Source organism: Natrix helvetica, assembly GCF_964273705.1.
Source record: "Natrix helvetica genome assembly, chromosome: 9".
NCBI lineage: Eukaryota > Metazoa > Chordata > Lepidosauria > Squamata > Natricidae > Natrix > Natrix helvetica.
This window is the reverse complement of record NC_138560.1, coordinates 4,347,885-4,360,624: the sequence shown is the minus strand read 5'-3', so window position 1 is coordinate 4,360,624 and position 12,740 is coordinate 4,347,885. Positions and strand designations below refer to the sequence as shown.

Sequence of the window (12,740 nt, the reverse complement as noted above, 5' to 3'; positions counted from 1 at the left end):
AGTATATAATTCTTAATTGCTATTGCTGTCTCTTCTCTATTCCAATTATGGGATGTGCTGTAGTGTTGATCTCTACAACGTTAGATCTGCAACACTATTCATAATATGGGGTGGGTGGGTAGGTGGGCAGAGATTTTTGCAAGAAGTGACATTAAAAGATTTGCATTTGCATAATTAAGTATTTACTTCACTCTCAGGAAGCAGGGGAACGAGCTAATTGAGCAATGATGGGGGAAGAAACTGCTGACGTAGCTAAATAGGAAGCTGTCTACAAAGCGTTTATTTTGTTATTTATTCCACATTTTTTCATAACCTCCCGACTTGTGTACGGTGACCTGGTGCAGGTAGTCCTCGGCTTATGACCACCATCGAGCCCAAAGTTCCTGTTGCAAAGCGAGACCATGGCTAAGTGAGCTTTGCCCCCATGCTACGACCTTTCGTGCCGCAGCTGTTCAGTGAATCACTGCAGTTGTTCAGTTAGTAACACGGTTGTTGAGTGAACCCGGCTCCCCCATTGACTTTGCTAATCAGAGGGTCTCAAAAGGACATCACATCACACACACACACAGACACACACACACCGGGACACTGCAACCGTCATAAATATGAGTCAGTTGCCAAGTGTCTGGATTTTGATCACGTAACCATGGGGATGTTACAATAGTCGTTAAGTATGAAAAATGGTCATGTTTCTCAGTGCCGTTGTAACTTCGAACAGGCACTAAATGAGCTGTTGTAAGTCGAGGACTACCCGCACCAGCAGAGAAACCTGATGTTTTCCCCACGTCTATTTTGTTTCCACCAGCGATGGGATACAATTCTTTTAATGCTACTCTTCTGACCAAGGCTTCCCAAGATCATGAAGCTGACTCCTCGTCCCGATAAAACCCCTTTTATTTAAATTAAAGGAAATTCCTCTCCAGCAAAGTCCCGGCCAACAGTCTTGCAAGAGATTTCACAACTACAGGCCTTTATCAGGCTTGGAGAGCTGCCAGGCCGATATCTTCCAAACTCCACGCTGTAGCAGCAATTCCTTGGCAAGAAGTCAGGAACAGATCTTCACCCTAATGAATTGAACCCATTGTCTCCTTCAAACTCCCCTCCCCTTACGCTCCTCTTTATTCCCTATGGGAGGGGCCATTCACCATCCACCTGTGGCTTTACTCCCGAGTCAGCCCTTGTTCCTTAGCTGTTCCCCTCTCCTGGCAGCTCTGCACATGCGCACATTGGGAACAGGCTGCAGTGTTTTTTTGCCCCATGGATGTTTGACTCTGAAGGCAGCTGATAACTATTGACGATCCTGGCCCCATCTCTGCCTCCGATGCAGAGCCCTCATCAGAGCCTTCCCCAGACTCCAGGCCCATGTTCCCAACCTCCTCGCTGTCTGAGCCTGCCAACAGCTCTGCTGGCCGCTGGCGAACAACAACAGCTACATAAGACCACACTCGAGGCCACTCATGCATCCAACTTAGAAGATTCTGCCTGGATGGCCTTGTTTTTCTTCTTGCTGTTTCTGCTCAGTATGCAGGCATCATGCTCTTAATTCATCGTGGTGTTTCCCCTCCCCCCCCCTCCTTCCTTCCTACCAAGGGAATACTTGAACAGATTATTTCTCAGTTAATGATGCTGGATGGGTAAACCACCAATATGTTTATAGAGAGGAGTGGGAATTGCTCGGCAAAGAATCGGCGCAGAAGCCTTGTCTAAATAAACAGGAAATTTCAATAATGGAGCGCGTTACATTGCACCACTGTACTCATTCCCATTAGTGAAACCGATTTTCATGCTAAAGGAATTTGGAAATGGCCTGCCCTGCCTTTGGAGGTCACGGGCGGTTAGAGATGATATGTCACTTGCAAACGATTACACGCGTCTTCTGCAGATGAATCCGAAAAAGGAATGCAAATTTGACTTTGGACAGAAACTCTGGGGAGCTAGTAGCGTAGAGATTTCCTTGTAAGGATCTCTGAATTGGCCTCCTCTGATGAAGGGTGCTGGGTGGAAAAGGATTACAGATAAACAGAGTTGGAAGGGACCTTGTAGGTCATCTAGTCCAATCCCCCAGCCCAAGCAGGAGACCCTACACCAGGATAAGTTAACATGAGGCATCCTTAGTTAGAGTAATGCAGGTAGTTCTTGACAGATGACCACAGTTGAGACCAGATTTTTGTTGTTAAGCGAGCTGGGTGTTAAGTAAGTCTTTACCCAATAGTGTAACCTATTTGCCACAGTTGTGAAGTGAGTCGCATGTGTATTTGTTAAGTGAATCCAGTTTCCCCCCATTTTGATTTTGATCACCAGAAGATGGCAGGGAAATATCACAAATAGCAACCATGTGACCCGGGAAGCTGCAACCGTCGTAATACATGCCGGTTGCCAAGCACCTGACTTCTGATCACATGACCATGGGGGTACTGGTTCAGTTGTAAGTGTGACATTACTTACAGTAATGTCATTGTAACTTTGAACAGTCACTAAACGAATAGCTGTAAATCAAGGATACCTCTACTAAAGGAAAGTTCGCAAGTGTTTGTAGCGGTTGTCATGAATTTTCCTGGATGTGTCATTTTGCTCACAGAGATCATTCTAGTCCTCCTCACAAATGTATGAAAATGAAATGGAATGATCTCCTTTCCACTATTTTTAATTTTTGTCATAAAGAATTGCTAAACTGCTAAAACCTTGTGTGGTGATTCTCCCCATTTCATTATGCAAGCTTGAACTCATAAAAATGATCGCACTATTTTAATTTGGTCAGTGTATAATAATAACGATCAAACTAAACTAGTCCAATCATTTCCTATCATCAACAAGAATAATTTTTTAAAAATTTGTATCATGTTAGACTAGGCTTAAGTGGGGTTGAGATGCATGTGTGAACCAAAACATCATATTAAACCGTGATTGGGTAAATTTGGGCATTGTGTGTTCAAATGGAATCAGGCTTGCAGCAAGCTCGTATCTGGCGTGTCTCCTTGATCAAACCAGTCGGTCAATTTCTCCTCTTTGTCCTCAGAGTTACTGGTCTTCAGAGCCGTCCTCAACTTAGCCCAGAACAACTTCTGGGCCTCGGGATCCGGGGACCACGCAATGTATGTCTTCTTCAGCATCACTTTCCGCATCCGATGATAGACAGACAGCTCCCTCTCGGGGATGGCTTCTAGGATAACAGGAATAAGGACGTCTTTTAATTCATCGAAAAGCCGGTAGCTGGCCAGCTGAATCTCCATGGAGCACCATTCGCTCTGCAGATACCTCCTGCTGATGATACAAATAGTATGCCGGCTATTGTGGATGCTATCTACTATATTGTCTATGACGTATCTCCCGGGCTGAAAGTCTCGATGATGAAGGCAAAGCCGGAAGGTCGGAGCTCCTGCTTTCTCTAGACTGGGCACCAACTGTTCTAGCACCCAGCTCTCATCCGCCGAGTTGTAGGAGACGAAGGCGTCGAACTTGTAATGCTCGTCTTTGCTGCGCCTCCAGTAATCGTTGACCCAAGCACGCAAGATGTAGATGTGATATTTTATGTGCCAGTAGCTGCGATGGTAAAGGAAAGGCAGCAGCATCCAGAGCATCAAAAAGGGGAAGGTTGCGGAGAAGAGGTACAGCCCAATATCCTGGAAGCAGACATGGGTATCAAAGCTATAAACGTAACTGGAGTGCTGTCCAGAATTGCAAGAATAATTATAGAGGTAGACCACTTGCACCAAACTATTGCTCAGCCAATTCTGGAACCACATATTATCGCAGGTACAAGCCAACGGGCACTTGCGTAGGTCAAGGTAGTTGAGCGACGGAAGAGCGTTCGCCACGCTGCTGTTGAACGTATGTAGCTCGTTCTTCCCTAACAGAAGGTAGCGCAGGTTGCTGAGGTTGCCAAAGACCTCGAGGGTCAAGGTGCGAAGCCCGGCGTTCTCCAGATCGAGAGTTGTCAGATTCTTAAGGTTCTTGAATATCCCAGGGGGGAAATCCCCCATGCCGTTGCTGGTATCGGCCAAGGTTAGATATTCCAGCTGCCCTAAGTCATCGAAGACATCCGGGGCGATAGACAGAATTTTGTTCTCCGACAGGTAGAGATTGCGCAAAGAGGTCAGGCCCTTGAGGAACTTGGAGGGGATGACTTTCAAGCCGTGGGGCTGCTGAGATTGAAGTTTGAGGTCGTAGACCCTGCCCAGGTTCAAAAAGGGGGGCTGCTTGATCTGATTCTTGCTGATGAAGTATATCTTATTCCCCATCAGGTCCAGCACTTGGAGAGTCCTCTCGATCGGATGGAAAAAACTGGGGTTAATGTACTGGATGTTGTTGTTATCCAGGTAGAGTTTGGAAAGATTCCTCAGCCCTTCGAAGGACTTGTTGGCCAGCCTGTGAATATTGTTTCCTCCAAGGTCTAAAATAGACAGCTTCCCGAGACTCTTGAAGGTGCCAGGGAAGAGGACAGAAACATGGTTGTTCCTGAGGTTGAGCGTTTGGAGGTTGCTCAGGTCACTGAAGCTGTCGTTGTAGATGTCCGTCAGAAGGTTGTTGTCCAAGCGCAGCTCTCGGAGTTGTCTCAAACCTTTCAGGGCTTTCTCGTGCAGGAAGGCAATGGTGTTGATGTTCAAATGGAGGGTAGTCAAATTAGGGGCGTAGTGGAAAGCCGAGCTGCTAATCGAGAGGATGCGATTGAAACGGAAAGAAATGGTCGTCAGCTCTTCGAAGGGAGCCGTGTTAAAGCAAACTCGCAGGTGTTTCAGCAAATTGTGCTCCACCACCAACTTATTCAAACGGCTCTGCGCAGTGGCATTCAACATTTCCCTCACGCAGCCCACCGATCTGAGGCGATTCCTCGAAAGATCCAGAAGCTGGATGGGAGGACAAGCCAGGAAAGCTTGGCCACTCACGTTCCTCAGGTTATTGCTCTGCAGGTGGAGGCTGAAGGGACGGCTGGATTTCCCAAGATGCTGGCACACCTTGGTCAGTTGCGAAGCATTATTTAATTGCAATCCAGAGTAATCCAGGCTGCGAGGCTTCAGGTTAGACGTATCCAAGAGCTGGAGAACATCGATGTTGTTCCCCACCAACTTTAATCTGTGGAGTCTTTGAAGGCTAACATTCGCAAAAGAAGAGACGTCTGAGAACTTGTTATAAGAGAGGTCCAGCATTGTGACGTTCCCTAGGAATCTCGGGCCCGGGCCCTCCATCTTACGAAGAGAATTGTTGCAGAGTTTAAGATTATACAAAGAAGGTGGAAATCCCACTCCCGGCTGAAGGAAACTCAGGTTATTGTTGCAAAGGTTGAGGTACTTCAGCCTGTTTAATTTCTGTACGCTCTGAATCACAACATCAAAGCTGCTCAAGATGTTGAACTGGAGCTGCAAATCCAGAAGGATTTGTAACGGACTAAAGGCCTCCTGATGAATCACGTTCAAATAATTGTTGTGCAGGAGGAGGAGGGTGAGGTTTGCCAAGCCAAGGAAAGTGCCTTTGGAAAGATTTGTGAGATAGTTACAGGAGAGGTTGAGCTTCCTCAAGGCCCCTAGGTTCTCGAAGGCGCCCCCTTCTATTTTCTCCATTTCGTTATAGCTCAACTGTAGGATCTTCAATTGAGGGAGGTGACGGAAGCTCCCATAAGGCAAGACTTTAATGGCGTTATGGGATGCGTTGACCACTTGGGCGTTATTAGGGAGGTCATGCACGATACTGGAGATATTGTTCAGGAAACGCTGCATGCATCTGAAATATAAAGGATTCTTCATGCTTTGGATGCAATTTCGGAAGCCGTAAGCAGTTACCCCCTGAGGGTTGATGAGAACAAAAACCAGGAAAAGATAGACGAAGTTCATTTGGCTCATGGCTGAACGAGGTTTTTCAATCTCTGAATCAGTGCCAAAACCTAAAACCAAAACGCAAACTGTCAGAGTTTGTTGCATAAATTCAAATCCAGAAAGCACACACAGATAACTGATTCAGCTGGATTCATTAACTTCTTTATACACGTAACAATAAATGAATACATGTACAATACCAACAGGTGGATCTTCCAAGTAAACACAAGGCAGGAGAGTTGCAGGCAAACACAAGCAGTTAGTTTCATTTCAGCAGACAAGCCTAGACAGGCTGCTTGTTTACTTCTCAGAGCAGCAGACTGCTTAAGTTTCTGTTTCAATTCTCTGCACAGACTCTGATCTATTTAAGCTCCCAATGGCTGAATTTGTTGCTATGCCTATTCATAGGCTGACCTTGTTCCCATGTCTCTCCCAGTCATGAATATTTTAATACAAACAAACAAAATGAACCTTAAAAAACATTTCTAGGTGTGCCAATTAAGCCATTGGTTTTTAAAAAAAACGGTAATGACCAAATGGAAGATGAAGACTTTTTAATGTGCAATTTCTACTAACTCCCGTCTTTCCCCGAAAATAAAACAGAGTCTTAAATTATTTTTGCTCCAAAAGATGCATTAGGGCTTATTTTCTGGTTAGTTCTGATTTTGGGGGAAATATGGTACTAATTGCGTCTGTCTGGCTGATGATCTTAACTGGGGCTTATTTTGGAGGTAGGGTTTATATTACAAGCATCCTGAAAAATCATGCTAGGGTTTATTTTCCAGTTGGGTCTTAATTTTGGGGAAACAGGGTATTATAAGCCTTAAAAAAAACTAACCCCTCACCAATTTAAGACCATCCAACTCCAGACCAACTCTGAGTAGCTTGCAATATTTTCCCTAGTCGCCATTCACGGGTGCAAAACAACTGTGGCAAAAAAGTTGATCAAATTTTACCAATACTCATTTAAACAAATGTCTCATCTAGCAACAGAAATTTTGCCCTCAATGGTGGTCATAAGTCGACTATCTGTAGATGATATTAGAAGCTGCTGAGAAGTCCATAAGCATAAGTCCAAATTACCTCTGTTCAACTCTTGACAGGTCATCAAGAAGATTGATTAACGCCATTCCTGAACCATGTCTTGATTTGAAACTGGATAGAAAAAAAGAGATTGTTCTGTCTTACTTAATGTGCTGTTTCTACTAACAATTTATATATATATGAATGGACATAATTTCCTCCTTGACATTATGAAACTTATTTTTTGTTTAAAAATGTATTCTCAAATGTGGGAATTAAATGCTGAATTAATCTACAGGTGCTCCTCAACTTACAACAGTTCATCTAGTCACCGTTCAAAGTTATGACGACACTGAAAAAAAGTGACTTACGGCCGTTTTCCACACATACAGCATCCCCATGGTCACGCAATCCAAATTCAGACACTTGGCAACTGACTCACATTTACGACGGTCACATGTGATCCTCTTTGGTGACCTCCTGACACGCACAGCCCATGGGGAAGCCAGATTCACTTAACAACCCTGTCACTCACTTAACAACCATGGCAAGAAAAGTCATAAAATGAGGCAAAACTCACTTAACAAATGCCTCGCTTAACAACAGAAACTTGGGGCTCCATTGGAGTCGTAATTTGAGGACTATGTAGACTGTCTATATAGGCTGCCTCCCACCCCACTAATGGCTGCAATTAGAAATTTGAGCGAATTGCGGAAAGTGTAATCTCATTTTTCCTCTTCTCTTTCCTAGCTTCTCATTTCCTAATTATTTTAGTCAGTTTTACTTTTCTTCTGGCCAGAATTAAAACATGAGGCAAAACCATGCAGGAGGTGGGCACCTTGAGTGGATGGTAATCAGTAGGAAAAAATGGGGAAAGCATTAAACAGATTGCTGATTTTCCACTCCACCTGCAATCTCTCAAAGCAGTTAAAAAGAATATAAAACATGCATATTTATATATCACATGGACTGAAAACCCCATTTAAAAAAAACACCTGAATGTAATTCGTAACAGTGGGCAAAGAATGCTTTTAATTTGGTAGGTAGATTTATACTGACATCAATTCTTTTCATTTGGGGTGGGGGATATCATATGCATTAAAATAAATTAAGGTTTGATCCTGTGAAACTAATTGAAACTAATACTGTGTTTCCCCGAAAATAAGACAGGGTCTTATTTTCTTTTGACCCCTGAAATAAGCGCTTGGCCTTATTTTCGGGGAGGTCTTATTATTTTTGAGGTGCTTATTATTCGGGGAGGTCTTATTTTCAAGGAAACAGGATAAACCCACCTTGGTTTCATCAAGGCTCTTTCCAATGTGGGCTGTAGTTTCTGCAATTAATCGACTTTTTTTGTTACCCCACACACAAGAGAGAAAAAAATACACACCAGCTGCTCGCTTGCTTCCCGCATATGGCAATTGATGCTATGTGGTACACAACAAGTGGCAAATGCAATTTTCTGGATCTCTGCTTGAGGTCTCGCTCTTTCCTCACTGTTCAGTCTCTCTCAACTATTTTTGCACAGTGAGCAATAATTTCATAGCTCTACAACTGTATTTCTCGAACTCAAATCAGTTTTAAGATGCATGGATTTCAACTCCCCGAATTCCCCAGCCAGCTAGCTGGGGGAATTGAAGTCCACATTTCAAAAGTTGTTGAAGTTGAGAAACACAGATAGATACAAATGCATATTAACATACCTTGTAGGTCATCTAGTCCAACCCCTCCCCACCCACCCAAGCAGGAGACCCTACACCATTTCTGACAGATGGCAGTCCAGTCTCTTCTTGAAAGCCTCCAGTGATGAAGCTCCCACAACTTCAGAAGGCAACTTCTGTTCCATGGGTTGACAGCCATGGGTTTTTTTTGAGAGCCCCTTTAGTCTTCCTTCCCTTCCCCTTCCTTCCTTCCTTCCTTCCTTCCTTCCTTCCTTCCTTCCTTCCTTCCTTCCTTCCTTCCTTCCTTTCCATCCATCCATCCATCCATCCATCATTCCTATTATATCTATCATCTATCTATCTATCTATCTATCTATCTATCTATCTATCTATCTATCTATCTCTCTCTCTCTCTCCTTCCTGTCTTTATTATTTTTACCAATAACTCAAGGCAGTAAGCCTCTCCAACAAATCTCCTTCCTCCTATTTTCCCCACAACACAACTACCCTGTGAGGTGGGTCGAGCTGAGAAGAGTGATTGTCCCAAAGTTACCCAGTTGCCTTTCCTGGCTGGCATAGATCTAGAACTCATGGTCTCCTGCTTTCCAGCCCAGTGAGACCTGACTCTTGAATACGTCTGTGGAAACTATTTCTGCCTGATGCAGGTGATAAAATTAGAAATTAGGCAAATGCTTCCTTCTCAAACCAGCAATGTTAGCGACTGGGGGCTTGCCATCTTTACAGTATTTTTGCTCAGCCTAAAAAAACACCATGTCAGCCGTGACACACAAACTCTTCCAGAAGACAGGTGGTCACTCGCAGGCTTTTGCAAATATTGAAATATTGAATCCAAGAGCCTGAGGGAGTCCTTGCTCTCTCCTTATTTTTTTATTTTTAAAAAAGCATAAACTACTTACCAAGTAACAACAAGCTCCTACTTTTTCTCAATGTGCCTCAGGTCTCCACTAATACAGCAAGCTCAGCTTCAGCCGAGGGGAAGCTAAAATAACTTTTCCTGCTGTATGTGCGAAAGTTTAAAAATGCACATACCACTCTGCTTATACAGTCGTTAAGGGGGAAGTGCACTAGCTGAAGTTTCTGTTTTCGCTTTTTCTGACAACCCTGTGTGTTCTCTTTTACAGTCATCAAGGAGAAGCAGTGGATAATGGCAGAAGCTGTGATGTGAGGTGTTAGTGAGGAAGGCAAGCAGTGGCACCCAATGTATATGGACAAATAACGATGCAGAGTTTGTGCATTGTTCTTCTCACATACCGGTGGTCCTCGATTTACGAACACAATGGAGCCCAAGATTTCTGTTGCTAAGCCAGGCAGTTGTTAAGTGACTTTTGCCCTATTTTATGATCTTCCTTGTGAATCAGTTAAGTTAGTAGTTAAGTTGTAGTAGTGCAGTTGTTAAGTTAGTAATACAATTACTAAGTGAATCTGGCTTCCCCATTGACATTGCTTGTCAGTATAGTGCAGAATAATAGAGTTGGAAGGGACCTTGGAGGTCTTCTAGTCCAACCTCCAGCTCAAGCAGGTGACCCTGCATCATTTCAGACAACTGACTGTCCAGTCTCTTCTTAAAAGCCTCCAGTGATGGAGCACCTACAACTTCTGAAGGCAAGCAGTTCATTGTTCTCACTGTTAGGAAGTATCTCCTTAGTTCTAGGTTGCTTCTCTACTTGATTAGTTTCCACCCATTGCTTCTTGCCCTGCCTTCAGGTCCCTTGGAGAATAGTTTGACTCCCTCTTCTTTGTGGCAACCCCTGAGATATTGGAAGACTGCTATCATGTCTCCCCTGGTCCTTCTTTTCATTAAACTAGACCTACCCAATTCCTGCAAACATTCTTTATATGTTTCAGCCACAAGCTCCATAATAACCTTTGCTGATCTTCTCTGCACTCTTTCCAGAGTTTCAACATCGTTTTAATAATATGCTGACCAAAACTGGATGCAATAATTTAAGTGTCAGAGGTTTGCAAGAGGTGATAATTAAGCTTGGTTATATAGTCAAACTATCAGAATGGATTCTATAGCATCCAAGAGCTATTGACATGATAACGCCTTCCCCACTATTAAATAAGAAGAGATCAAGTTGTTAATCTTTTTAATCTCAATTTGCCTCCATTAATGGAATTGGACAACACTTATATGGCTTCAGATAATAAGGGCACTTAGTAAATTACGCTTGGCTGGCTACTGTTGGCTCAGGAGGTACAGTAGATCTATTTCCCCAAAACATGATTTGGTTTTAACAAAACCAAATCCTATCCCCCTGCCAAGAAAACCTTTTCTGTTCTAGAAATTCCAGCATGCACTGTATTTCACTTTTTAAAACCTTAGGTAAAGATAAAGGTTCCCCTCGTACATATGTGCTAGACGTTCCCAACTCTAGGGGGCGATGCTCATCTCCGTTTCCAAGCTGAAGAGCCATCGCTGTTCAAAGACGTCTCCGTGGTCATGTGGCCGGCATGATTAAACACTGAAGGTGCACAGAACGCTGTTCCCTTCCCACCAAAGCTGGTTCCTATTTTTCTGCTTGCATTTTTTATGTGCTTTCGAACTGCTAGGTTGGCAGAAGCTGGGACAAGTAATGGGAGCTCACTCCGTTACACGGCACTAGGGATTCGAACCGCTGAACTGCCGACCTTTCTAATCGACAAGCTCAGAGTCTTAGCCACTGAGCCACCACATCCCTTACTGAATGGGGAACCTTAAAACCTTACTGAGCAAACACACACACACACACACACACACACACCATATGAGGGGAATGTCAGTCTTCAAAGAATGGGGCTAGCAGCCTTTTGACTTTTGACAACAGACCTCAAAGAGTTACCATTCTTAGAAAATCAAAGAATGGGGAAGCCTCTCCTTGACTCAGTCATCAAAGCTGATTTGAGAATAGAGAATACGGATGTGATAATAGGAAGTTTTGGAGTGACAGGATCTCTGTAGATGTTGAAGCTCCTAACTGAGATTCTTAGTGCTCTCTGAGCTCAGTTGTTCTCTTGCAGACATTTAATTATCAAACTAGGTAACTTCATCAGTGCCAGAAGGGAGGATGGTGTTCTGTCCTAGGCTTCACAAAATCACGAAGCAGACTCCTTGTCCTGACAAAACTCCTTTTTATGAGGCGAATGTGAATTCCTCTCATTCACATCCAGCAAAGTCCCGGCAAACAGTCTTCGAAGGCTGAGCTGAATTTATAGCCACAGATCTTATCAGGCTTGGAGAGCTGCCAAGCCAATATCTTCCAAACGCAACGCTATACAAGAAAATACTTGGCAAAGAGTCTCTGAGAGTCACGGACAAATCTTCACACTAATGAAGCGAACTAACATTCTCCTGAAAACTCCACAGACGTTTCGTTACAAAACTAGGAAACATCGTCAGTTCCAAAAGGGAGAGTAGTTTGCTCTCTGATTATAAAATACTAGACGATACTCCGTATTTACCAGAATTTCTTGCATTAGGAGGATGTGATCAATACGCTATTCAGAATTAATGGAATAGCTATAGAAATATGGCAAGCAACAAAAGAAGAAGTGGTAATGGTTTTCCCCAAACCACTCTAGTCAATTTGGTCAATGAAAAAGCAGTAGTAAACCGATTGGAAAACATCAGTCTAAATAACAGCTCAAGGAAACGAAACTTAACAGATTGTTCAAACTGTTCCACAACTATCCTTAATTTCACAGGCTAGAAAAATAATTCTTAGATCCATCTAACAAGATTAAGAGTCCTAAGAGAAAAGGAAGATCTCAGAAGACAAAAACAACAACAAGAGACAACATTGCTTAACTGGGAAAGTGAAAGAATAACAAGGGGGGAAAAAACCTAATATATTTTCCCTGACTATAAAAATAGTTTGATTTTATCGATCGTATTAAAGTATAGTCTCTAGAAAAAAGAGAATTCCAGAACTTCTCAGTGTCCTCATGCAAAACCTGTCCACACGACCGAAAGCCATAAGCCAGATGGAATATGGCAAAACCACGATGGTGCCAGGTTCGGCAAAGGAAATTTATTCAAGCTACGTGCTGAATATATATTGGGAGAGGCTGGACTTTGAGAAGATGGGCATGGTTTTAAACCTGGAGGAGGAAACATCAATAAACTATGCTACGCCAATGTCACCGATCTGATAATTAAAATACAAATCATACGGAAGTTCTAGAAATGCAAACGAAGGCACACAGAGGGAAAATAGAAGTGTAAGTCTTTTGAATTCAGCTCAGAATC

At 43.3% G+C, this 12,740-nt stretch overlaps 1 protein-coding gene across 1 annotated transcript; it reads right to left on the bottom strand.

Moving 5' to 3' along the window:
* Positions 1–2,768: 2,768 nt before the first annotated feature.
* On the bottom strand, positions 2,769–5,871 carry LOC309396391 (uncharacterized protein). Its single transcript, XM_081961490.1, has one exon. The coding sequence runs from the start codon at positions 5,832–5,834 to the stop codon at positions 2,940–2,942; it is 2,895 nt and encodes a 964-aa protein (XP_081817616.1). The 5' UTR covers positions 5,835–5,871; the 3' UTR covers positions 2,769–2,939.
* Between the last annotated feature and the right edge of the window lie 6,869 nt (positions 5,872–12,740).